The sequence below is a fragment of the Coregonus lavaretus genome, assembly GCF_964263955.1.
Source record: "Coregonus lavaretus genome assembly, chromosome: 3".
Taxonomy (NCBI): Eukaryota; Metazoa; Chordata; class Actinopteri; order Salmoniformes; family Salmonidae; genus Coregonus; species Coregonus lavaretus.
The window spans coordinates 49,886,491-49,913,518 of NC_139990.1; the positions used below are offsets into that span (position 1 = coordinate 49,886,491).

Sequence of the window (27,028 nt, forward strand, 5' to 3'; positions counted from 1 at the left end):
CCGTTTGCTCTTGTGGGCCCTTTTTTGCTGTTTGACTTTGTGATGTGAACAGGATAGCTGAGAAAAGTCTTCACAAGCACATCTCTTACGATGCCTTTGCTGTCAGCATTGACACCGACCACTCTAGCCAGCTTGTACTGTCCTCTTAGGGCGTTTTGGTCAGCCAACCAGACCACATCTCCAACAGCAACATTTCGCTCTTTGGTGTGCCATTTGTTCCTTATGAACAGATTAGGTCCAGCCAATTGGCTCCACTTCTTCCAGAAATGGCTTAACTCTGCTTGAATATGTTTAAGTCTTTTGTAAGGGTAGCCATCAAACTGGAAATCTCCAGGGTCTCCCTTTGGATTGGTACGTCCTAAAAGCAGAGAATTCGGGGTGATGTACTCTACACAGTCTTCTCTGCTTTGAGTTCTTGCATCGATGGGTCTCTCATTAGCAAGGTTGGCTGCCATGAAGAGAAAAGGTTGGAATTCTCCCCACGTGAAAACACCATCTCCACCAAGGTTGCTCAACGCCCGCTTCACTACTTTGACAGCTGCCTCTGCGGCACCATTCCTATGGGGAGAGTCTGCAGGGTGGATCTTCCATGACCATTCTGTACCATGCTTGGCAGCTGTGTCTTCAAGTTCAGACTTGTTTCGTTGGTTAAGGAATTTTTGAAGTGCGGGTTTGGCGCCCACAAAGTTAGTGCCAGGGTCTGACCAGAGTTTCCTGGGGTGTCCTCTCAGTGAAGTGAACCTTTGATAGGCTGGCAGGAATCCTTCAGATGACATGTCACTCACCACTTCAGTGTGTATGGCTCGGGAAGCCATGCAGCAGAAGACTATTCCCCATACTTTGAGTCTAGTTCTCTTCTTGACCTCATCTTTCACTTCATAAGGGCTGAACAGGTCCATGGTGGTGAATTCAAAAGGTGCAGCTGGGCCTGTTCGCTCTAGAGGCAGGTCAGCCATGATTTGTTGACACTGTTTTGCCTTGTTTTTCCTGCAGACCACACAGTTGTCAACCATTTTCTTGGCCAGTCTACGGCCTTTTATTACCCAGGCTTTCTTCCTCATCCGGAAAAGGGTTCCCGCCACTCCCTCGTGGTTTGCTTTGTGGGATTCTTGTGCCAGCAGTGTAGACACCCATGCTTCAAAGGGTAAAACTGGCACTGCTGTCTTATCTTCGTTGAATGTCTGAATTCTGCCTCCACAAACTAGCAGCCCAGAGTTCACATCTTTGTACACTGTCAGTCTGCTTATAGTTGTGTCTGAAAAATCTGTACCTTCTTGAGCTGCGAGGAAAAGGTATTTGAGTGCATCTTCATGTTCTTTGACAGTCAGCACAGGTTGCTTGGGTGATCTTACCTCCCTCTTTGCCTGTTTAGGGGCCCGGCCCTTCCTCTTCAGCCACTGCTTGGCTGCTAGACAAACCCAGGCAACGACTCTCACCAGTTTGGACAGGCTACTGAATCTTCTTACTTCCACAAGATCTTTAACCCAGCCAGTGGGCTTCCTTCTAAGAAGAGTTGGGTTTACCACAGGTATTCCCTCTTGAGTTTCACTCTTTGGACTTTCCTGAGTGCCTTGTAGGTCTTCTTTCTGCTGACTACTTCTTGCTTGAGCTCTTGTTAATGCACCTGAGAATGCCTTCCTCTGGAGCTTGTTTACACTCTCCCTGGCATGAGCTGCAACCTCTCCAGCTGATTTTATAGGCCACTCCTCCACTGGCCACTTTAGGAACTCTGGTCCATTTTGCCATGTGGAATTCTCCTTCAAATCTTCAGGAGCACCCCCTCTTGTTATGATATCAGCTATGTTTAGATCCCCACGGATCCACCACCAGTCTTGCACTTGTCCAGCCTTCTGGATTTCACCCACTCTATTTGCAAAGAAGGTTTTGTACCCATAACTGACTCTTTGAATGGCTCCCAAGACCGTTTGACTGTCAAGTAGATGGAACCATCTCTCGATCTTCATTCGAGCATGCTTTTCCACATACTTCCTGATCCTGGCTGCGAAGACAGCACCACAGATCTCAGCTTTTACAGCTTCTCCCTTCTGATCCAGGGGTGTCAGCTTGGTTTTTGATTCAACTAATCGAACTTTAGTGCCTTGACTTGTCTCCCATCTTAAGTACATCACAGCTCCATAGGTTTTGTCTCTTCCATCAGAGAATGTGATGCCCCAAGGTTTCCCTTCCCAGCCAGCTGGTGTGAGGCTCCTGTGGAATTTCACCTCTCCAAGCTGCACATATTCTTCAAAAAGCTGGATGGCTTCTTCTCTGAGGCTTTCTGAGAGAGGTTGGTCCCAGGTTTCTTGGGTTAGTTTCCCACCCCCTCCCTCTTGGAATGCTTTTCGAACAAGAATTGCTCCCTTCTGTTTGGCAGGTGTAACTAAGCCAATTGGGTCGTACAGTCCAGCCACTTGGCTTAAGAGAGCCCTCCTAGTCAGTGGGTTAGGTGTCTCAGTAATCACCTCCTCCTTGAGAAGATTTTTTCCAACTCTCATCTTCTTTTTCATTTTGGAAAAGTTAACTGAGGTTAACATGTAGAGCTTGTCTTCATCCATTTGGTAGCCGATACCCAAGGCTTTGTTGTCTTCGTCCCTCATTTGATTTGGAAGAATTAAGGTTTTACTTTGTGTCTTTGTTAGAACCTCCATCTCCATTCCTTGCCTCCCACTTTGCCCTGACCGGACCCATGGTTTGAGGAAGAACCCTCCAGCTTTCAAGATCTCTTCGACATTTGCTGTGATTTTGTCAAGTTTATTCAGGTCATTTTGGGAGGTTAAGAGGTCATCCACATAACTTTCCTCTTCAATGACTCTGCGCTCATCCTCCAAGTGAAGAAATTTGGGCAGGCGTGCTGTTTCCCTCATAGGCAACTGAGCAATGCAACCAGCAGGTCTGTCCCCAATGTTGACTCTGGTTATTGCATATTCACTTATCTCTTCATCTGGGCTGTCCCTCCAGAGGAACCTGTGAAGATGCATCTCACGCTCCTCCAGCCATACAGAGTTGTACATCTTTTTGATGTCTCCTAGAGATGCATACGTCCCTTCTCTGAACCTCAGCAAGACAGCTCTTATAGGGTTGAGAACGTCTGGTCATTTCTGAAGATCATTCATACCCACGCCTTTGTATTTCTGGCTACTATTCCATACAATACGAACCGGTGTTGTCACCGAATGAGGGTTTGGTGCCACCAGGTGGCTTACGTACCACACTGGTCCGTTCCACTCGTCCATGACTTTGTTGGTGAGTTTTATGGCTGCGCCTCGCTCGACCATTTAATGGATCTGGGTAGCATATGCGACTTTCCAGTCTGGCTCTCTGCTTAGTTGCTTTTCCATCCTTAAGAAACAAGCCTGGACTGCACTTTTGTTGTTCGGGAGAGAGGCTGGATCTACCGTCCAAGGATACTTTGCATCCCAATGTGGAGCCGGTGTGTGAGCATCCCCCTTCTTGTAGGTGAGGCCTTCTTTAATGATCTCCAGTTCCCTTTCCTCTGCCAGGGTCATTTCCTTTCCTCCTGGTGGACAGTTTCCACATCGGCATCCTGCACATCTTGGCTCACATGCAGCTCCGATGCTGTCCCAGTGCCACCACTCAAGGAACTCACGGTTACTGGCAGCTGTAAATTTGGTCTGAGTCACATCCTCCTGCTGTAGCTGGGCTGTGTCAGTTGTTGGACTTGTGATTTCTTGATATTTGACAGCTGCTGTCCTCATGGAGCGAGCAAAGTGTGTTTTGGACTCATATGCTGCAACCTCCACTTCTTCAAATAAGTCGGGATGTGCTCCACCCACTGTTTTCCCCAATGGACCCTCCCACAAGAGGAGGTCTCCGATGATTTTTACCCTCTGGGGAGCGAGTCTTCCCCCTCGGTGGCTAATGAGAAGTTCAACCTCTTCTGGCCTTTCCAATTCTGTAAGTTTGACTTCTGGGAATAATTTTTTCAACTTCTCAGGTTCAATTACTTGATGCACTCTGGCGATTTCATCCAAGCCGTAGCAGACCATTTCATGAGCTCTCTCTGTCCCTTTAGGTGTCTTGACTCTGACTTTGAGGAGATACCTTTGTGTGTTCACCTCCATGGTCATACCACCAACCCCATGCACAACTAAAGTTATCTTCTCATGTCTTAACCTCAGTCTTTCAGCAGCCTTATGGGTAATGTAGTTTGTGTCTGAAGCAAGGTCAATTAAAGTCCCAATCTTCTGCCCTGCGTTTGCCGTGACTTGCATCAACATCATGATGACAGGAAGTTCAGAGAGCCCATTTCTCTGCGGTAGCTCAGACTGGCCTGAAGCATCGAGTGTCACTGCGGTTTTGTTGGTGTTGGTGAAAGCCTTTCTGCATCGATCTGCCATTTCCTGGGAAAGTTCCGACAAGATCTCCTCTTGTTCCTCCGTTAGCTTGCTTTCACCTTTGCCGTCTTTTCCACTCTTTCTCTCTTCCCCTCTTTTGACTTCTCCTTTTGGGCAGAGGAAAAAATGGTGGTCTGGGGCACCACCTTCCCTTTTACAGTCTTTGTTTCTGCATAGGAAAGTGTCTCTGCAGTATCCATCTTCATCATGGCATCCGAGACATTTTCTGCATGCTCCCAGCTTTCTCAATACAGTTTTCTTTTCAGGTAGCTTAAGTCTTTTGAACTTTCTACAGAAGAAGATTTTGTTGTTGTGCCCACTATCACCACATACCTCATCAAGCTCTTATTTCTTTGTGGTTTTTGTTGAGGCAATCTTTCTGTCATACTTCTTGTCCAAACGATCTGATTTTTCCACCTTCTCCACAGTTCTGAGCTGGTCGAGTCTCTCTAGTATTTCTTCTTGACTTTTCAGGAACTTCAAGAGCATGACAAAGTGGTTGTCTGATGTGACATTGTTTCTGGGTTCAACCATGAACATCACCCAGTCTCTTTTAATGAAGTCAGGCAACTTGCTTTCAATGGATCTAATTACCAGTGGGTTATTTATGGCTCCAGAGTTTCCTAACTCTGTGAGATCTGCTAGAGCCTTCTCCACTGACTGCATGAGATCAATGACCTTTCTTGGTTGGTTCCCTTTTACATGTGGCATCTTCTCCAGCTCTTCCAGGATTTCCACTATGATGGTTGACTTGTTGCCATACCTGTTCTCCAGGACTCTGAACATGTCATCGGCAGTGGTGTAGGTTGAAAGTCTGAGGTCTTTTGAGATTTTTTCATCCACACTCTCCAGGAGTTGAATTTTCTTAACTTCAGTTAATCCGGATGGCTCTCCCTGCTTTTGTAGCCTTTCCCAGTCTTTCCTCCATCTGTGATATTCTCTCTTGCTTCCATTGAAGATAGGTAGAGAGATTGGCTTGATTCTCACTATTGGTGTGGATGTTGCCGGTTGGGGTAGTAGTTTCCCTCCTGTGCCTTGCTCATTGATCGTCCGTGCAGTGGCAAATTCAGGTCTCCTTAACTCAAGCCTGTAGTAGAATGCTCTTACGTCCTTGACTCTTCCATCTAATTCGTCCTTTAATTCTACAGGGATCCATCGCTCCCATCTTGACATTGCTGAGATGGCCTCTTTTATTCTCTTGTCCAAGAGAGCGAGGTGCACTTCATAGCCCTCTAAATTGGCACTTTCCACAGGTACATCAGCCGCTTTATCATTGGCTTTTTCTGCTTCCAGGATTGCCACAAGAAGTTCACTCCTTCCATACCTCGACCACAGGTTTGTTTGAACAATGTCTCTTATCTCCGCCAACTTTGTTTCAGCTTCATTTACAGATCTATAAATGTCAGCCTCTTGCTGTTCATTAAGACCTGGTTCCTTATCCTCAGTCATGTCAGCCTCCAGTCCAATCCTGTAGTCATCGTTGGCATCGAGCATCTGTCTGAAACAATCTGAAAGCTTAGCGAATTCCTCCTTTAACTCCACTTGAAGCATGCTCCTTGCTCCTCTTGAAATGAAGTTGGCTTGTCTGGTGAAGCTGCTTTTTGCAGTGGTCCTCTCCTTTTTGAGCTGCTGGACCGACTTCCCCAGGACATCTTCCGCCATCTTGACTTCCTCTGCGTCAACAGCTTATTTCTGGATCTGAAGCCGTTTATCCTCAGGGCCAGGCCGCTCCGCGTGGTTTACAACTGTCAAGTCCTCCTCTTGTTCACCATCCAAAGGACACAGGGACAACTCAAATTTCTGACTCAATCTTTTTTATTTTTAGTTTGCTTTCAGTTGATTGGTCTGTCCAGTAAATTAGCCAGTAAATTAGGTTGTAAACCTTTAAAGACAGAATAAAAAGTTACCATTTTAATGAACTTAAATTAGTTTAAACATTTAAATAAACATTCTAAATAACTTCAATGAATTAACCATTTACCATTGGCGTCTTTGGACTGAACCTGTGAGTGAACTTGGAGTCTTCTCTCTGAAGTTTGTTCTTCTGAATGACTGAGCCCCTCCATGCCTTCACAGGTGCTCCAAATCAGTGAAAATGACTGATCAGGTGACAAGCAGCCGGTTTGCTGCTGCTGGTGCACTCTGGGAAGTGTAGTCCTTTGACTCACTCCTGAGATTCAGCTCAACAATCATTTATGCAGATATAAACTAAGCAGAGCATAATATTATAGCCAAATGCACATGATGCACGCTGCAGTATACAGCATATAAAAGATTACAAACAGTAACCACACTGCTCCTCACTGCCCTGGCCTCCTGACTATTTGTTAAGGGCTGATGTCCTTTCCTCTGTTCTTGGACCTGTTGTTCAGTGCTTGTGGTCTGAGTGTCCTCTCCTCTGTTCCTGGACCTGTTGTTCAGTGCTTGTGGTCTGAGTGTCCTCTCCTCTGTTCCAGGACCTGTTGTTCAGTGCTTGTGGTCTGAGTGTCCTCTCCTCTGTTCCAGGACCTGTTGTTCAGTGCTTCTGGTCTGAGTGTCCTCTCTTCTGTTCCAGGACCTGTTGTCCAGTGCTTGTGGTCTGAGTGTCCTCTCCTCTGTTCCTGGACCTGTTGTTCAGTGCTTGTGGTCTGAGTGTCCTCTCCTCTGTTCCAGGACCTGTTGTTCAGTGCTTGTGGTCTGAGTGTCCTCTCCTCTGTTCCAGGACCTGTTGTTCAGTGCTTGTGGTCTGAGTGTCCTCTCCTCTGTTCCATGACCTGTTGTTCAGTGCTTGTGGTCTGAGTGTCCTCTCCTCTGTTCTTGGACCTGTTGTTCAGTGCTTGTGGTCTGAGTGTCCTCTCCTCTGTTCCAGGACCTGTTGTCCAGTGCTTGTGGTCTGAGTGTCCTCTCCTCTGTTCCAGGACCTGTTGTTCAGTGCTTGTGGTCTGAGTATTCTCTCTACCATCATCTGTACTCTCTCTACTGTCACCTGTAGTATACACATCTTCTCCCTGGACTTAGTGCACCTGGTGAGTCTACACACACACACACACACACACACACACACACACACACTCTTGTACACACACACAGACAATAGTTTCTTTATCCATCCGTTATAATGATTCCTCCCCTCCTCTCCCTGTTTCTTTCTCTCTAGCTCGCCCCGCACCGCTCTCGCTCCGTCAACCCAGAATGCACCACTCCTCAGGATGCCTTCCTAACCAACATCATGGACTTTGAGGAGTTTGTCCCGCCCATCCCCCCGCCCCCCTACTACCCCCCTGAATACACCTGCAGCTCTGAGACAGACGCACAGAGGTAATAACACAGACAGGTAGCCTCGAGGTTAGAGCATTGGGCCGGTAACCGAAAGGTCGCTGGTTCGAATACCGGAGCCGACAAGGTGAAAAATCTGTTGCGATGCCCTTGAGCAAGGACAATGGTGACCCTGGCTATGACCCCACTCCCTGCAGGTGTCTCAGGGGGAGTTGGGATATGCAAGAAACACATTTTCATTAAACACTTGTGTGTAACAGTACAAATATTATAATATAATATAAGCACCCCTCAAATTATTATTATTACACACACACTCTAGCATTATCAAATAGGCAATAAAATCATTGTTCATTGTTTGTCTGTTTATCTGTATGTCCTCAGTATCACCTATAACGGGTCGATGGAGAGTCCAGTCCCTCTGTACCCCACTGACTGTCCCCCTCCTTACGAATTAGTGATGGGACAGAGAGCAGCTAGCCAGGTCAGTGGGAATCTGGACATGTTTTCTGGTGTGTGTGTCTGTGTTTGAGAGAGAGAGAAAGAGAGAGAGAGAGAGAGAGAGAGAGAGAGAGAGAGAGAGAGAGAGAGAGAGAGAGAGAGAAAGTGCTAAGCAAGAATACAGGACAATTGCCTCTGTGTGTGTATTATGTGTGTGTGTTTGTGTGTGCATGCGTGTGTTTGTGTTTATTAAACACATGTCCTGTGTGGTTGTCTTTAGGCCACGGTGTTTGACAGCCATGGGAACGAGCTGTCTGGAGAGAGGGCCACATCCACTGCCTTCAGCGGAGAGGGTGAGAGTCACATATGCTACATTCTGTTCACTTCTATTTACTTCAGCTCTATTAGTCATGTTTTTACCAGTCTGGTATTGACTGGAGATTTTCCATGAAGGGCCCATTGACTCTGGTTCTTTACCTAAACAGCTACTGACTGTTCCAGCAACACTGCCAATTCATAAATGTAGCCTAATACAAACAAGTGAATGAACCGTCTCCCTCCCTCCCTCCCTCCCTCCAGTCTCCATGGACAGTGGTTCTCTGTTGATGTCGGAGATCGTTGACATCCCAGATGACTCCTCACCTTCAGAGGACTCCTGCCTCGTGGGGTTGGGGGTGAGAGATAGGGGGGAGAGACGGAGCACCAGGGGAGTGGAGGGGGGAGACGGGGGAGAAGGAGGGGAGTATGTGAGCTTCCGTGGCCCCCCTCCCCAGGCCCCGGAGAGTCCCCTGGTAGGCCCCAGGGCCAGGCGATGCTTCAGAGGGGAGAGGTCCAACTCCTGCTCTTCATCTAGCACTGCTACAGCTACATACAGGTAAATACACACACACACACACACAGTTCACAGCACAGCCACTTTCTTACGGCCCCTTCTCAAACGGGAACTCCCTTCCCCCCTCCCCCCTCTTTGCAGGTCTCCAGTGTTGAGGCGACAGGCCATGTTAGCCAGTAGTTGTTCCCAGTTGGAGCTGCTAGGGGGCGCCACCTCTCACCAGCGCTCCTCTATCCTAGAGAAACGAGTCAGGCCCTGCACCCCTTTACGACGTGGTTCCGCCTCTGCCTCTGCAGCTCCTCCCACTTCCTCATCCTCAGCTGTCAATCAGCCGGGCGGTCAGGGCAACGGGGTGCCCCTCCCCCTACAGCCATTGTACTTGCGTCATCGGGGCGGAGGGAGCGAGAGGAGGGATAGTGATGGGCTTCTGCCCCTAGTGAGGTCACACAGTGAGCCTGGCCTCAGCTCTTCTGCTGATACAGGTGGGCACACACACACACATACAGACATCCTGTGTTAGTGATTTACAACTCACAGTATGAACACACTATATAACACACTATGAACACGCTATGAACACACTATGCAGGAAAGACGTGGTGATAGTTTGCATTTCATATCTATGTCATACCTCTCTCCCCCTCCCTCTCTCTCTCCCTCCCTCCTCTCTCTCCCTCCCTCTCTCCCTCCTCTCTCTCCCTCCCTCTCTCCCTCCCTCTCTCCCTCCTCTCTCTCCCTCTCTCCCTCCCTCTCTCCCTCCTCTCTCCCCTCCCTCTCTCCTCTTTCACTCCTCTCTACCCTCCCTCTCTCCTCTTTCACTCCTCTCTCCCCTCCCTCTCTCCCTCCCTCTCCCTCTGTCTCTCCTCTCTCTCCCTCCCTCTCTCCCTCCCTCCTCTCTCTCCCTCCCTCTCTCCCTCCTCTCTCCCTCCCTCTCTCCCTCCCTCCTCTCTCTCCCTCCCTCTCTCCCTCCTCTCTCTCCCTCCCTCTCTCCCTCCCTCTTTCCTCTCTCCCCTCCCTCTCTCCTCTTTCACTCCTCTCCCTCTCTCCCTCCCTCTCCCTCTGTCTCTCCTCTCTCCCCTCCCTCCCTCCCTCCCTCCCTCCCTCCCTCCCTCTCTCCCCTCCCTCCCTCCCCTCCCTCCCTCCCTCCCTCCCTCCCTCCCTCCCTCTCTCCTCTCTCGCTCTCCCTCTCTCCCTTCCTCTCTCCTCTCTCCCTCCATCTCTCCTCTCTCCCTCTCTCCTCTCTCCTCTCTTCCTCCTTCTCTCCTCCCTCCCTCTCTCCTCTCTCCCTTCCTCTCTCCTCTCGTCCTCCTTCTCTCCTCCCTCCCTCTCTCATCTCTCATCTCTCCCACCCTCTCTCCCTTCTCCCCGCTCATTCTCTTCTCTCCCCTTCCTCTATCCTCTCTCCCCTCCCTCTCTCCCTCCCTCTCTTCTCTCTCCCCTCCCTCTCTCCTCCCCTCTCTCCCTCCCTCTCCCCTCTCTCCCTCCCTCTCTCTCTCCCTCTCATCCCTCTCTCCTCTCTCCCCTCTCTTCCCTCTCTCCCCATCTCTCCGTCTCACCCCTCCCTCTCTGCTCTCTCCCTCCCGCTCTGCTCTCTCCCTCCCTCTCTGCTCTAGTTGACTTCAGTTGTGGCTCAGTGGGCAGTAAAGGAGTGAGGGTGGGCTCTCAGACCTCTACAGACACAGGTGAGAAGTTAAAGGTTAGTGGTCAGAGAGAGCAGGATTGACCACCCTTGGGTTAGACACTACAGATTATAGTTTCTGTCTGACTGTCTTCCCCAGCTCCGTCCTCCGAGGCATGCCTTCTGCCCCACTCCTCTCTGGTGCCGCCCTCAGCCCTCCTCCCCAGGAAGGGCAGTGTGAAGGCAGCCACCATGGGGCGCACCTTGCCCCTCTCCAAAGGCCCCGCCAACTCTCCCTTGCACCTGCCCAAAGAATGCAACCGCTCTCTTGGGGACCTCAAGGTGTGTAATGGCTGAAAAATGCAAATAACAGCAGCCATAAACTCTGCAAAGATACTAATATCTAGAAATTGAGATATTGTATGTAGAAAGATTATGCCAGGTCCTCATTTCTCATCCTCTCTCCTTTTCTTCCTGTCAGGTGACAAGGGGGTTGGTGGCTCGCTTCCTGCAGCGCTCCAAACGGAACCTGGCGTCCGCCACAGAGCATTCTGGGAACACAGGACAGGGTCAGAAAAGGAGAGGCGGGGCGGAGGGCAACGGGACAGGCCATCTCCCTTTAGAGCAGGTAACACACACTGACACATTTACACACATACTGTGAATACACACACACACACTCACACTAGTGTCTGTCTGTCTGTCTCCAGGTGTTACGTAACTCCTGGGGGGCCAGCCGGGGATCCAACACCCCACACCCTCATCACCGCGGTCACCACCACTCCCATAGCGACAGCCGGCACAACCGCCGTCATAGCAACCAACCCCCTGTGACGGAGGGGATCCACCTGCGCAGCTGCGGCGACTTAAGCTCCACCTCCTCTGCGTCGCTATGGCGATTACTGACGGCCAACCCCCCTCATGGGTCATCAGGGGCGCTGTACACAGAGTCAGCCCTGTGAGAGTGGGAGGAGGGAGGAGGAAAAGGAGAGGAGGCAGAAAGTGTACCCACACAGAGGAGAGTGGAGGCATGGTATGGTGTAATGAAGAAGAAATACAAAGGGAGGAGGAGAGGTGGAGGATGGTAGGATGAGTTAGACAGGGGAGAGGAAGGATGAAGGAACAGGCTACTGACATATCCTGATGGGCGGTGGAGGGAGTCAGCACTATGAGGAGGGAACGACTAGACCTTTACTACAGCCTTGTTCCAATACTTTCAACATGCATCCTTCCTCTTTCCCTTCCCCTTGGAGCCCTCCTCTGCATCTGCGCCTGGCCTTCCTTTCCTGAACTTTGACCTCTCAACTCTAACCTCCTATCTTCAACCTCCACCTACCCATACTGAACACACCCCTATCTGTCCTCTCCAACTCTCTGGGATCTCTCTCTAACTTCAAGACTAGAGAGGATGGAGAGAAGGAGTAGGATAATGAAGTTTCCCCTAGACTCTTAGCTATGGTCAGTTTAGTGTTTCTCCTCCTAATGGTTAAGGTTAGGATCAGGGGAAGGTAAGCTGATCCTAGATCTGTGTCTAAGGTAAACACTTTTCTGGAGCTGTGAGCATCACTCCACTCTTACACAAACCACCTACACTCATTCCACTGCACACACACGTGTTGGATTGTGCTGCTCACTCTTTTTCAACACTCAAATGTACATTCATTTGTCCAGCTCTTCATGCAGAGCGAAACTCACTTTAAGTGGTCATGGAACTCACCTTTTTGTCTTCCACTGGTGAAATGGTTCACCTTCCTTTTCTCCTGATGACACTGTAAAATGTACAGAAAAGATTACACTCGTTTTGCTGACTGAAAGTGAAAGTTGAATGGCCTGCTAGTGTCGCCGTATGTTTACAATCTTACATTGTTATTTTTATATTTTTTATGGTTAATTTTCTTGAGGTAAAATCAACATGTAATCCTCAACACCCCTTACCTAGTCCATCTCCTTCTGCCTTCAGAGGAAAGGTGCCTCAAACTCAAAACTCACACACCATCTACCCCAAACTCAAAACGAACTCCATTACACCGGTCTAAGACATACTCTCAAACTCGGCATTTCCTCTCTCTGAGATGACCTTGGACATAGCGATTTGATTTGTATGCGTGCATGTTATGCTACAACCCCCCAAAATGTACTCCAAATGCAACAGGAGCCTTGTTCAAATACCACAACTTCCCTGTGTATCTAATCCTACAAAATAACTAACTTCACCCTAAGAATGACTTTAGCTGCATGTTTTGGCAATGCTTCTTACTTTTCTCCCTTCCTCTCTCTCTCTCTTGCACCCAAAACCTAGTTGCTCTGAGCCTTTGGAAATGTGTTCATGTATAGTGAAGGGGATGGATCAATGTTGTGCTGTTGAACCCAGAGCCGTAGATATACTGAGTTGTAACTATCATCCATGAACTCTGTGATGTGTATAGCTCTGGCTGAATGGTTATGTATGATCAATTGCACCTCAGTATGATTCCAAAAGCACTAAAGAGATTCTTGCAATAAATGTACAGATAAGTTTGTATAGATGTTGGGGATCAGATATTCAGGACGGTAGTTCCAGCAAGACTTAGTGGGATATAGAACTATGAGAATATGGATATAATTATAGGGGCGGCAGGTAGCTTAGTGGTTAAGAGCGTTGTGCCAGTAACCGAAAGGTTGCTGGTTCTAATCCCCGAGCCGACTAGGTGAAAAATCTGTCGATGTGCCCTTGAGCAAGGCACTTAACCCTAATTGCTCCTGTAAGTCGCTCTGGATAAGAGCGTCTGCTAAATGACCAATTTATTTTTATTTATTTTATAATAGTCTGATACTGGAGGTTGGACGACATAAAGTGTGCGTTATTCTTAGAGGATATACTGTCTCTGGATTGGACTAGAAAGCTGGCTAACCTCAACCCAGTCGGACAAGAGTTAGACACTCAATGGCGATATTGGGCCCATATCTGTGAAGACTTAAGTTTTGAATATACACACAATTATGTATGTAAATGATTTAAACACAACACACAGATACACATATGCACACACACACACACACACACACACTCAAACACACAGAAGCACTGAGCTGTGTTAAGAATTTAGCTATAATTTCTACCTCCTATTTTGCACATTGTATAATTGTATGGCTTGACGTGATAGAGCCTAACTGAATAAATGTATAATTCTCTTCAAATATGATACATACATGTTCTAATGCAAGAACTTTTAATGCAAGTCATGTATTTCAACATATTTAATAAATTATCCACAACATGAAAGTGCTCATGTGTGTAATGTGTTCCAAATGTGTAGCTAGGCTAAACATGTTATAGAAATGCCCTATTCCATTTTATTCTATTCTATTCTTATGGAGCCACAGATTTCAAGTTGCATATTATATATTGTTTCGTGTATTAGACTTAGCCTAGAAACCTCTAACTCATGCTAAGCAATTTATTGATTTTGATCAAACTAACTACATGGGGTTAATGTGCATCACCACAAAACTACCTAAACATCAGACAGGTCCCCCCATCTAAACTCTGCCTCTTCCGAATTTCTATTGGCTAGTCAGCCCGAAAGCCCATCCTGGTTCGATGGTGTTATCGAATCAAAAGTCTCGATGTCATATGAAGCCTCGTGGCCCCACGCCCCTGCCATCACTCGCGAAGGCTGTCGGGACGTTTAGTTCAGAAGCTATGAGATAAAATAAACACAACGTGGTCAAAAACTACAATACTCAGAATTCCCAAGTTCTGTGGGCGTCGCGCTCTCCCCTTTGACAGGTAAAGAAACACCAGTGAAGAGGGATTTGCCAAACAGACAGTCACTACAAGCAAGGACAAGCTAATCATGGTAAGAACGACTGCAGATATTGCAACCTTGTGTGTAATTGCTTTTCTAGCTATCTGATCTAACTTTCATGCTTGATATCGCTCTGTGTCTTGAATGGCTAGCCAGACAAGTTTACTAACAGTAGCTAGATAACGTTGGCTAGCTAACGTTAGTTGTATTCTAGCCAAGGTAACTTGCTATTTTTACTAATGTTAGTGGGTCATCTCTATTTTTAGACTTTGTTTATCTGGGTCTTTCGAGCTAGTAAACACAGACTGTTAGCTATAGTTTCACCTCAAATTCGTCACATTACTGCAGAGAACAGGTGGTGGGACTTTTGAAGCTACTACTGACAGCATTGGGATGTTACTAGCTTTGCTGTAAAGATGTTCACCCTGTCTGCTTATGTGCAATGAGCTAACAGTTTCAGTTAGTTGGCTATACCAATGTAGCTAGTACTGTTAGCTAATAAACTGAGTGTTGTTGTTGACACTGAACTATGTTTCTGTGTAAGCAGAAACTAGACCTTGTATTAACATGTGATGCTTTGGAAACTAATGCTGTTGCTTACTATGCCCCTTTCGACTTTCCCTCACAATCTTAAATGTCTCCTCTCCTCTCAGGGTGACAGTAGTTGCAGCAACGGGACCCACCACTCGGGGGCGGTACAGTCAGACCCACAGCTGTTTGAGGCCCAGTTTGAGGAGCTGGTGACAGAGCTCACAGAGCAGGACCTCACAGACCCTGTCCTCGCTGACGCTCTCAACAGACTCAGAGAGGTAGGGTGTGTTGTGAGACCACCATAGGAAGTCAAAAAAAAAAGTATTTATCCTTCATATCTACGAGAAGTGTCTAGCGGTAGTTGCTAGTTTTTGGGGGGAGAAATTGAGATGTGCAAAGATGATGCAACTCATCTCTATTGCTGTCTGTCTCTCTTTCTCTCTGTCTCCCTCTCTCTCTTTGTCTCTGTCTGTCTCTCTCTCTTTGTCTCTGTCTCTCTCGGTCTCTGTCTCTCGCTCTCTCTGTCTCTGTCTCTTAGGTGTTGCACTACAACACTCCTGGAGGAAAAAGAAACAGAGGTCTGTCTGTGATTGGCTCTTTGAGGGAGCTTGTCCCTCCCACAGAGCTGACCCAGGATGCTGTGCGACGGGCCCTGCTGGTTGGCTGGTGCATTGAGCTGGTGAGACACACACACACAGTTGTTGCATCAATTGGCACTTTGCTGAGGTACCAGTATCTCTCTACTGTGAATTGACTAACGCTGACTCTCGCACTATTTTTTTTTTTTTTTTTTCTTGTTCTCTCTCTTTCTTTCTCCATCTCAGCTTCAGGCATTCTTCCTGGTAGCTGATGACATCATGGATGCTTCAGTGACTCGGAGAGGTCAGCCCTGCTGGTACAAGAGGGTGAGACTGACTATTGTTATTGCTCTCACTAGAATTGTAGTCTAATCTAAAAGCATTGTTATGGTCAGCCAACTGGTTTACCCAAAACGAACTGTAAGCTGACATCAACTTCCATACTGCATCACCTGTCAACAATAACATGTGTCCCTGTTAACGTAGTAGGCTTTAAGTAAAGGGTGTGCTCAGTAACATAGCTGTTGTTTCTCAGGAGAGAGTGGGTCTGGATGCCATCAATGATGCCTTCCTCCTGGAGGGAGCCATCTACAGACTACTGCGCAGACACTGCAGGGCACAGCTCTACTACGTACACCTATTGGAGCTCTTCACTGAGGTACACACACACACAAACACTTACACGGCTGACTTGTGCTGTAGCTTACTATTGTTTCTCTGTCCCTGTGTGTGTCAGACGTCCTTCCAGACAGAGCTGGGCCAGGCTCTGGACCTGATGACCGCTCCTCCTGGTCAAATAGACCTCAACCGCTTCACCATGGAGAGGTGAGAGAGAGAGAGCGGGGAGGATAAAGCGAGGGAGGGATATAGAGATGGAGGGGTATATGGTGATTTAAGGTACACGTGAGTGGGTATTGTTGATAGAAGTAGTGCATGGCTGTTGGGGTATGGAGGGTTTGGAAGGGTATTATCTTTACTCACTTTATCTTTCTCCCTCCCACTCTCTGTGTGTCAGATATAAGGCCATAGTAAAGTACAAAACTGCCTTCTACTCCTTCTACCTCCCTGTGGCAGCAGCCATGTACATGGTGAGTGTGTATAGTCTTTTAATGGCTGGTGCAGTCTCATTATACAAGGTAACTTATAGAAATGGAATATCCCTTTCTGAATAATTCCCAGGCGGGCATTGACAGTGAAGAGGAACACAACAACGCTAAACACATCTTACTGGAGATGGGAGAGTTCTTCCAGATACAGGTGAGACCACAGACATTCTATGTGTAATTGTATGGGTGAGACTGACACCCACACACACACATTAACAATGTCATAACATCATTGTTTTACAATATTTCTCTGTTGCCAGGATGACTACCTGGATTGCTATGGCGACCCGGCGGTGACGGGGAAGATTGGAACAGACATCCAGGACAACAAGTGTGGCTGGCTGGTGGTGACTGCTTTAGGGGTCATGACCCCGGAACAGAGGGCAGAGCTGGAGGTGAGAGGTCAACCATGATGTTACGAACCCCGTGGCTTTAAAAGTCTAGGGTGGATGGAAAAGAGACCCGTAACATAATTCATGCAAATTAGAATCGTGACATGGAAACAGTGAGAACAAAAAAAATACACAGACAACCATAAGCTACCGTCAAACATAAAATGTTTATTTTGAACACACGGTAAAGGTTTGGGAAAAAGGGCTGAGCAGGACCCAAGGAATGAAACAATAATGTTTAAAAAAACTAAACTGATCTTGCCTGCCTCAAGAACTGCTAAGCTACTGCTAACCATACAAAAATTACAGTGGGTGGTCCGCTCAGGTCTAACTAGTGTTTTTAGACAATGTTCTTCCTATGGGTAATGTATGCCCAAGGGCAACTTGCTTAAATCCCAATTTTCCCAGAAACACACAACATAGTTACCATACAGAGTAACCAGCAAATGAGTGAGTACACAAAAAACAGGACACCACAGTATCCATACTCACATACGAAAATAGTATTTTCCAACAAACACAACTGACTGGCTTTTAAAACAATGGGAGGTGTGAGTGAAAAACCAAAAACAGGTGGTGCAATACAGAGGAATGTCCACTGATTGGTCCACCTCAGCAATCAGCAGACAACCGGATGTCGGACAGGTGGGACACCCCAACGACCACCAAATAGGAACACAAAGGACACCTGTGATTAGGGCAGAAGGAGAGGAAAAACACAAAAACACACACAGGATACCTGTATCCGTAACACTCCCACCCTTAAAAGAGCAAACCACAATGATTTGCGACACACGTACCATCACAACACCCAAAATTCAAAGATCAACAGCATCCTGACGGGATAACAAAAAAACCTAGATCTCTAAGCCCGAGACAAAGCATCTGGCAACACATTATCCGACCCCTTTTTGTGGCGGATCTCCAAATTATAATTTTGCACTACAAGTGCCCAACGCATAAGGCGTTGGTTCTGGTTGTACATCCAGTGGAGAAAAACTAAGGGGTTATGGTCAGTATACACTATCACTGGTAATGCACTGGAACAAACATAAACTTCAAAGTACTGCAGAGCTAACAACAAAGCTAGAGCTTCTTGTTCAATGGTGGAATAGTTTGTCTGACATTTGTTAAATTTCCGTGAAAAATAACAGACAGGATGGTCCACTCCACTCTGGTCCGGCTGCAGTAGAACAGCACCAGCACCTCTGGCACTTGCATCTACCTCCAGTTTAAACGGCCGTTCAAAGTCTGGCGCAGCAAGAACAGGGGTACTACATAAGAGTGCTTTAACAGTGTTGAAAGCAGTATGACAATCTTCAGACCATACACATTTTCTCGCCGGACTGAGCAAATCAGTTAATGGAGCAACTACCGCAGATACATTTTTACAGAAACTACGGCAGTAGCCAACCATCCCACGGCGTAGCTCTCTTCTGGTGGTAGGTGCGGGAAATGCATTTATAGCTGAGACCTTGGCATCTACAGGGCGCACCTGACCATGGCCGACCTGTTTACCGAGATAAGTAACAGTGGCCTTCCCAAACTCGCACTTTGCTAAGTTCAGGGTTAGAGAAGCGGCTGCTAGACGTTCACACACTACCCTTAGAGTGTTAACATAATCAGACCACTCAGTTGAATAAATTACCAGATCAGCAAGGTAAGCACTACAATTAGGAACTCCAGCCAATACTGTGTTAACCAGGCGTTGGAAAGTGGCTGTTGCGTTCCGCATCCCAAATGCCATGACAGCATATTGTAGGAAGTGGTCTGGGGTCACAAAGGCAGAGATGTCGGAGGCACGTGAGGTTAACGGCACCTGCCAGTAACCTTTTAGAAGATCTAGTTTGGTTACATAAGTAGCAGCACCAACAGTGTCAATACAGTCATCCAGTCTGGGTAACGGGAACGAGTCGGGCACTGTGACAGCATTGACCTTTCGATAGTCCGTACATAACCTGGATGTCCCATCAGGTTTAGGAACCAGAATGCACAGAGAACTCCAAGGACTTGAACTTGGCATAGCCAGTTTATTCTCCAGCAAATAACCGACCTCATCCCTCATTATCTTTCTTTTTAGAGACGTTGACACGATAAGCATGTTGCTTGATAGGTGCAGCATTTCCAACATTGATGTCATGTTCTAACACATTTGTGCATGTAGGCACATCATTAAAAAGACATGGAAAGCTGTGTAATAGCCTCACAATATATCTGACTGTCCGTCCGTTAAATGAATCAGGCTTGACGGGAGAGACAGCAGCATCTCTGAATTGGGCAATCTAGCACACTGCTGCTGAGTATTGCGCAACTCCAAACCATCTGCGTCCACATCATTAACATGACCTCCCACTACAGCCGCAGCAGCAATAGAGACCGCCGACTCGGCCAGTTTCTCTGGACTGTCTATCTGAGTGACGGGTCTGGTGTGGTATGTCTTCAACATGTTAATGTGGCACACACAAGATTGGCGTTTTCTATCAGGAGTCTGTATCACGTAGTCAGTTTCACTTAGTTTCTTTTCAATTACATAAGGACCAGAGAAACGTGCTGACAATGACACTCCCGGCACAGGCAACAATACAAGAACTTGGTCACCTGGCTGCAGTGAACGAGAAACAGCCTGGTTGTCATAGTGCCGTTTCATACGTCTCTGTGAGGAAGACAGTGCTTCCTTTGCTAGAGCACAGGCACCATGTAGGCGCTCACGAAAGCGACTAACGTAGTCCAACACATTTTCTTTCACACACAACTCTTGTGATAAAAACTGATCCTTAAGGACTTTCATAGGTCCTCTCATGGTGTGTCCAAACACCAGTTCAGCTGGGCTGAACCCTAGGGATTCCTGTACTGTCTCACAGACAGCAAACAAAACTAGAGGAACTCCCTCATCCCAATCCTTCTCAGATTCCAAGCAATATTTACGGAGCATAGACTTCAGTGTCTGATGCCAACGTTCAAGCGCACCCTGAGACTCTGGGTGATATGCGCTTGACACACGGTGTGTAACTGACAAGGATTTTAACACTTGTTTGAAAAGCTTAGAATGGAAATTCTTACCCTGATCAGTTTGTACCACCTTAGGTAACCCAAAAGTTGAGAAGAATTTGATCAACGCTTTACTCACCACCGGAGCAGTAATCCTTCGCAGAGGAATGGCCTCTGGGTACCTGGTGGCCACACACACAATCGTCAACAGAAACTGGTTACCAGATTTTGTCTTTGGTAATGGTCCAACACAATCAACCATCACATGCTCGAATGGTTCACCTATGGCAGGTATGGGACAAAGAGGCGCGGGAGGAATAACCTGGTTCGGTTTCCCAGTTACTTGACAGGTGTGGCAAGTCCGACAGAACTGAGCCACATTTTGGTTTAAACCAGGCCAAACATTTTTTTGCAAAACCCGATCATAAGTCTTGGTGACTCCCAGATGTCCGGACCACTGGTGATCATGAGCGAGGGATAAAACATTTTGTCGAAAGGCTGTAGAAATCACTATTTGGTAAATAGCATTCCAATCTCCGCCAGCGTCAACATGGGATGTCCATTTACGCATGAGGAGATTACCATCAATGAAGTATGCCATGTTTTCCTTCTTTAGCTCCTCCACTGAGACAACACTAGAAAAACATTTAGCCAGGCTAATGTAAACCTTCTGGTTAGCGATCAGCTGCTCACAAGTTCCACATACTTCTTCCTTTCCCTGGGCTGTTGATCAGACAGCACCAGCTTACCAGAGGTAGCACCCAAGCTATCCTCTGGGTCACACTCTCTGAATAGAATCGTGTTCGACAAATCTATCACGTCACCTACTATCAAGTCTACGCGTCTCCAGTTCTATCTTATGCGTCTCCTGTTCTGCCTCTAGCTTACGCGTCTCCAGCTTGTCTTGCCTGATTTGTGCCCGCTCTTCCGCCTCCATTTGGAGCCATGTCGAGCGGACATCCATCCTGGCATCACTGTCGGACAGTGGAGAGAGTGGGTCAAAACGGGGCAATGTGGCTGGAGCCTTAGCCTCGTCCTCAGACACCGACGGGCTTACAGGAGCAGCAGCCGCATCCCCTACAGGAGCAGCAGGCTCAGGCGGCGGTAACTCAAGCACTCGCTCGTTCAATAATATCTCTAACACTGCTTTCCTAACTTCTGCTTTCACCAAAACCCTTGATATGGGTACAGAAAAGTGGTCAGCCAAAGCCTGTAGATCCACTCTACGGCAATTATCAAAAACCTCCCACATAGGGTTTTCCAAAAAGGCCTCCAACTCAAAAGTAGCCATCTTAAGCTAGCAACACGAGCCGACGAATACTGAACACAAAACCAGTTAGTCACAGCTGCCAAGCTCAACACTGAACCAGACACTAAACCAATTTGCATGAGTAGCATGGGTATCAATGAGATAGATCCCGGATGAGCCCCCACGTTATGTTACGAACCCCGTAGCTTTAAAAGTCTAGGGTGGATGGAAAAGAGATCCGTAACATAATTCATGCAAATTTAAATCGTGACATGGAAACAGTGAGAACAAAAAAAATACACTGATAACCATAAGCTACCGTCAAACATAAAATGTTTATTTTGAACACACGATAAAGGTTTGGGAAAAAGGGCTGAGCAGGACCCAAGGAATGAAACGACAATGTAAAAAAAAACTAAACTGATCTTGCCTGCCTCAAGAACCGCTAAGCTACTGCTAACCATACAAAAATTACAGTGGGTGGTCCGCTCAGGTCTAACTAGTGTTTTTAGACAATGTTCTTTCTACGGGTAATGTATGCCCAAGGGCAACTTGCTTAAATCCCAATTTTACCAGAAACACACAACATAGTTACCATACAGAGTAACCAGCAAATGAGTGAGTACACAAAACAGGACACCACAGTATCCATACTCACATACGAAAATAGTATTTTCCAACAAACACAACTGACTGGCTTTTAAAACAATGGGAGGTGTGAGTGAAAAACCAGAAACAGGTGGTGCAATACAGAGGAATGTCCACTGATTGGTCCACCTCAGCAATCAGCAGACAACCGGATGTCGGACAGGTGGGACACCCCAACGACCACCAAATAGGAACACAAAGGACACCTGTGATTAGGGCAGAAGGAGAGGAAAAACACAAAAACACACACAGGATACCTGTATCCGTAACACATGAACAGTCACAGTTGACTGTTGAACTGTAAATACACCTAAGCCTGGAAGGATGGAAGAATGATTGAGGGAATGAATGTATTTATTCAATTCTTTACATAGGTCAATACAAGAAACTGGTCTGACTACAGTATATCTGGTAAGAAAATGGATAAAAATACAATAAATGATTTCCATTTTTATTTTCCTCTTTCAGTCATGTTATGGTCGGCATGACAGTGTGAGTGTGGAGAAGGTGAAAGCGCTGTACAACACCCTACAGATGTCCACCCTGTACCACCAATACGAAGACGACAGCTACCAGCGCTTACAGAAACTCATCGCTCGTCACGCCCAAAACCTTCCACATGTAGTTTTCCTCAACTTCGCCAAGAAAATCTACAAGAGAAACAAGTGAAGACTATGACGAGGGGACAGTTTTTTGGGGGGGGGTGGGGGTGTCACACTGTAGCTGGACTGAGGAGGGCTAGTTGGTGTGGCTGCTTCCATTTCGGTCCCTTGCTCCTACCCCTTCAGTGAACACCATGGGGTTAAGGGCTAGGGCAGGGCTCTCCAACCCTGTTCCTGGAGAGCTATCATCCTGTAGGTTTTCGCTCCAACCCTAATCGAACACACCTGATTCTAATAAGAGCGGAAACCTACAGGAGGGTAGCTCTCCAGGAACAGGGTTGGAGAGCCCTGGGCTAGGGTAAGGGTCTAGGGACTTAAATAGAACAAGGCTTTAGTTTGGACTGAGAGTGAGCCTGGTTGAGATTAGGCCAGTTAGTCTTAAACCTGGTCTTCAAGGACCCCTATGTGTGCAAATTTTTCCTCCACTCTGATTTTCAATTATGTACAGAATAACTGATTACTCAAATTGTGAATATCATGTCATCAAAAAAGTCTGTCAATATCTTTGTCTGTCTCTGTATCAATCTAGTTATTTATTGATGATGATGTGAGTATGACATCATGTCACTGTCAGGAACTGTTTGCTCTAGAATCCCAAGGATTTGATAATGACGGCAGGGAATGACACCATTATTGGTCGATGATCACCTCAATCAGGATGACAACCTGTTTTTACAGGGGTCCCTGTAGACCATTGTTTAGTAGAGTGGTCTGGTCTCTACCAGTAGAGTGGTCTGGTCTCTACCAGTAGAGTGGTTCAGTAGAGTGCAGTCTCTACTAATAGAAGAGTTTATTAGTAGAGTGAATAGACTAGAGCAGGAAGCTTCCTGAAAGGAACAATCCTGCTGTCTCTCTCACACAGTGTTCTGTCCTATCTTTGTATTTAGTTTTCTCTATCTCTCGCTGTGTATGATCACCTCTTTCTGTCTGTAATTACTACTGTAAATCTACCTGCTGCTGACAGTCATCTTATTGCTTTTAATAAAGAAATGTGACCAACATGACATGGGTTTGGTATTCAGACCTTTTGTGGGAAACACAATATATAGTACAGCAAGCTCTAACATTGTGTGTGGCTTTCCATCATGATTCATAAAGACAATGAGTCTATTTTTCACTGTTCCTGTGTTTCCACTCCTGTGTTTATTAGGGAAACAGTGTGAATAGACTACTATACTGCATGTGCATTTACCATGTGACCTTCCATTTCCACTGAGAATGAAAGAGAATAATAAAGATGGAGGGAGTGTGATGGCGGATAGGAAGAATTCCACTACTAGAGATCATAGAGAATACGGTAGAAGATTCCGAAGTGATTGACTTTTTCTTGGAGGGAGGAAGCGAAGGCTGAGAGGGATGGAGGGTGCTGGCAGATGAACACAGAGAGAGGGAGATGGATTGGTGAGGCAGAACAGGGGTGTGGTCCCGGCGTACGAGCGAGAGAAAGAGGCGGATGACGAAAGATAAGGAGGTGGTCGCGAGAGGAGAGAGCTCTCGCTGTAACCCTTGGAGAGGCTGTTGGTCGGTCGAACGAGTTCGCGCGAGCTCGCATCCGTTTACCGAGAACGGGATCCAGCATCTCCATCTTCTCCTCAACCGAGCCGATGGTGAGTCAAATATCTCACAATCATATGATTATAAGTGTTGTTGATCAAATGCTCTCTATTTACCCAGATCTAGGCTATACGTTTTTGCTATGCCTTCAACCACTGCCCATATCCCCAGATCCAGATAACCAATTTGAATAGCCTTTGTCTTGATTTATAGACTATGGTTGTTTAAAAGAATGACGAACATAAGCATGTTATAGTTAATTTTATACAAATTGCGACACATTTTGTGATAGTAGCGGGGGTGAATGTATCAGGACGATGCGGCTTGAGGTACTACCCCCCCCCCCCCCCCCCCCCCTTTCCCCCCTCCGCTCCTCTCTCTCCCCATCTCCCCCGGTCTTCATCGGCCACTTCACGTCGATAAATCCGGTGGTAAATACCGAAAATCCAGCAGATGATGTGCGATGCGGTTTCGGTGCGTTATTCTAACGGTTCTGACCAGGGCAACGTGTCCCAGGCCCGATCTAAGCGCTGTTCAGGTTATGATTTATATAGGCCTACCTTCTTCTCCCCGTTTGATGTGAAGGGCACCGTGCTGCTGTGGAGGAATATGACCAGTGTGTTTAGCCTGGGCAGTGGATGGGCTTTAAAAGACAGCCTCTACGTTAGTCATTGCGCCGCTAAGGATTTTCTGCTCTAAATAATTTGATCTTGTCTACTAAAGATGTTTGTACGATGCTATATGTAAAAATGTATTTTAATGCAAATAACCTTCGAATTTAGATAGTTCATTTTGATTCATCCCGATTCAATTTGCTTGGCCTATACTTAACCTATTTGTCAGAGAGAGAGAGAGCGTAAATCCTTTCTCAAGGCTTTAACATCATCACTCCATCAAGCGGAATCTCAGAGTAGACTGGGATGCTGAAGGATGACAATAATCCTTAATTAGTTGCCAACTGTTTTCATGGAGATCTCCTCTCGATCTCTGACATTGAATTTAAGTGTGTGTGTTTGTCTGTGTGTGTGCGTGTCTGTCTGTCTGTCTGTTTATAGAGAGAGGGAGGGAGGGAGGACAAGATTGAGGAGAGGAGAGATGGATTTAATTTAGCTAGTCCCAGCACTGAGGAGGTAATTATACAGCAGAAAAAGCCCAATAGCTATTGAGCTATAATGAATGAACCAGGGGATGATTTAACTTCTAAGATTTCATATGAACAAGAACAAGCTGGTCCCTTGTGCAGTTAGAGGAACATGGAAGCACAGACTCCTCTTATCTCTATTATCTGCTGTGCCTCTATTGACTGCATGTCTCTTTTGATGTTGCAGGATCTTTGGAGTCAAGCCAAGATGTGACCACCATGTTTTGGATCTCTCCATCCCTTAGATAGAAAACAGAACCCCTGTTTCTATAGAAACATAAATAACTATTATTCCTAAAATGCACTCCTCTAGCCGAACCTCCGCTCCGCCCTTGAGGCCTCGTCGCTTCGACACAAGCAGGCGGACCACCACTGCAGCGGAACCAAAGCCACACGGCCCTGCTTCCCAGAGGGAAGACAAAAACATGAACACCATTTCCTCTTCCTCTCCTCGGCGTGCCACCAAAGTGACCCCCGAGTCTTCCAGGACCAGGGTGGGGGTCCAGCCTCGTGCCCCCTTGGGTCAGTCCAGATTGGGTTTACAGAGAAACACTGCTCCCCTCTCTATGACCAAACCCAAACCCAAACCCAAAAGTGTCCGTGCAGCAGCAGCTGTGTCCAACTGCACCCCTCCTCCTCCTCTTCCTCATCTGGACCCCAACTGTAATGAACCCAGCCTGCCTTGTCTGTGCTGCGACGGCCATTCTCCCCAGGACAATAACAGTCTGTTCAACCACAACCACAACAACAACAACACCATCTCCATCAGACAGCAGCTAAAGCTTCAGCCCCCTCCACCACCTCCCCTGCTACCCCAGAGACAGGAGGGGACAGGGGGCAAGGCCAAGGCACAGGCCAGCCCCTCTCAGCCCAAGCCCCAGCCTCAGGCCCTGGCCCCGGCCTGCCCCCCTAATGCTCTGGAGCTGGAGAAAGGGAAAAAAGAGGAGGAGACTGCAGATGTGAACAAGAACACAGACGTGGTCATAGACAACAAGAAAGAAACGGAGGAAGAGGTGGATAACAAGAAAGAGAGAGAGGAGGAAGAGGAAAACAGTGTGGACGTTGAAGTTGATGAAGATGATGAGGAGGAGGGAGATGATGATGATGATGATGATGACACGTTGGTCCCATCGTGCTGCGACTGCCCTCCCTCTCTCCTGGATCTCTCCCTGACCTCCTCCACCTCCTCATCCTCCACTTCCATCAGCTCCTGCTCCGATCTGGAGTCAGACTGCGCCGATCTCTCCATCTCTCTGTCGTCCTCTTCCCACGAGGGGAACGCTGATCTGTCAATCTCTCAGGACCACACTCTCATTCACGTTCCTGAGCGCTACCCAGCCTCCCGTTCACCCCCCTCCCTGCTCCTCAATCCCATCCCCCCCTCTGTCTCTCGCTGCCCTTCCTCCCCTCCACTTGCCTGCTCCCCAGACGAGGGCTACCCCTCCGCCCCCGCCTCCCCCTCCTCCTCCGACTACCTGGGGGTCAAAGGTCAGACAGGCTTAGGGTCAGAGGTCACCAAACTAGGCCTCCTGGACTTCCTGGAGTCAGTGGGAGACTTTGGCAAGATGGAGCGCTTCAGCCAGGTGATACAGGTGGCTCGCTGGGACCTGGAGGGGGATCCTCAGGGGGATCTACTGAGGGATCGACTGGATCATCTGGACCGACTGGAGAGTGTCAACAGGCAGGTGAAGCTGGCTCACATCTCCAGGCTCCATGAGAAGGGACTGGATCTAGGCGATCTGGGCAAGGAGGATCTCTCTGATGTTCTGGATGAGATGGGGAACGTGGATATGTCTTGGAAGCTGTATAAGGGCCGGGGCGGGTCGCTGGGAGATTCACAGGAGTTCTCTGATGCTGGAGTGGACCTGACAGCGCCTTCAGACTGTGACG

The 27,028-nt window shown here is 47.4% G+C and overlaps 2 protein-coding genes across 8 annotated transcripts in view; both read left to right on the forward strand.

Moving 5' to 3' along the window:
- Positions 1 to 13,086, forward strand: part of fam189b (family with sequence similarity 189 member B) — a 29,201-nt gene extending 16,115 nt beyond the window's left edge. The window contains exons 11-20 of the mRNA XM_084158304.1: positions 7,253 to 7,360; positions 7,492 to 7,652; positions 7,995 to 8,094; positions 8,332 to 8,404; positions 8,631 to 8,925; positions 9,025 to 9,365; positions 10,497 to 10,565; positions 10,662 to 10,843; positions 10,983 to 11,129; positions 11,212 to 13,086. Of these exons, the coding sequence (XP_084014430.1) occupies positions 7,253 to 7,360; positions 7,492 to 7,652; positions 7,995 to 8,094; positions 8,332 to 8,404; positions 8,631 to 8,925; positions 9,025 to 9,365; positions 10,497 to 10,565; positions 10,662 to 10,843; positions 10,983 to 11,129; positions 11,212 to 11,463 (1,728 nt within the window). The 3' untranslated portion in view covers positions 11,464 to 13,086. The remainder of the gene's footprint in view (positions 1 to 7,252; positions 7,361 to 7,491; positions 7,653 to 7,994; positions 8,095 to 8,331; positions 8,405 to 8,630; positions 8,926 to 9,024; positions 9,366 to 10,496; positions 10,566 to 10,661; positions 10,844 to 10,982; positions 11,130 to 11,211) is intronic.
- A 1,199-nt stretch (positions 13,087 to 14,285) lies between these two features.
- fdps (farnesyl diphosphate synthase (farnesyl pyrophosphate synthetase, dimethylallyltranstransferase, geranyltranstransferase)) lies at positions 14,286 to 23,447 on the forward strand. 7 transcript variants are annotated; one of them, XR_014612777.1, is made up of 11 exons: positions 14,286 to 14,340; positions 14,943 to 15,098; positions 15,359 to 15,499; positions 15,645 to 15,725; positions 15,934 to 16,056; positions 16,135 to 16,223; positions 16,414 to 16,486; positions 16,578 to 16,655; positions 16,765 to 16,899; positions 22,250 to 22,600; positions 22,706 to 23,447. XR_014612777.1 is itself a non-coding variant. In XM_084158316.1 (11 exons), exons 1-10 carry the CDS (start codon positions 14,338 to 14,340, stop codon positions 22,448 to 22,450), a joined length of 1,080 nt encoding a protein of 359 aa, XP_084014442.1. In that variant the 5' UTR covers positions 14,286 to 14,337; the 3' UTR covers positions 22,451 to 22,469; positions 22,714 to 23,447. The 7 variants fall into 7 exon arrangements, 3 of the variants coding, with proteins under 3 accessions (XP_084014442.1, XP_084014443.1, XP_084014441.1); XR_014612778.1 differs by having other exon boundaries at positions 22,250 to 22,595; positions 22,714 to 23,447; XR_014612779.1 differs by having other exon boundaries at positions 22,250 to 22,582; positions 22,720 to 23,447.
- Positions 23,448 to 27,028: the final 3,581 nt, after the last annotated feature.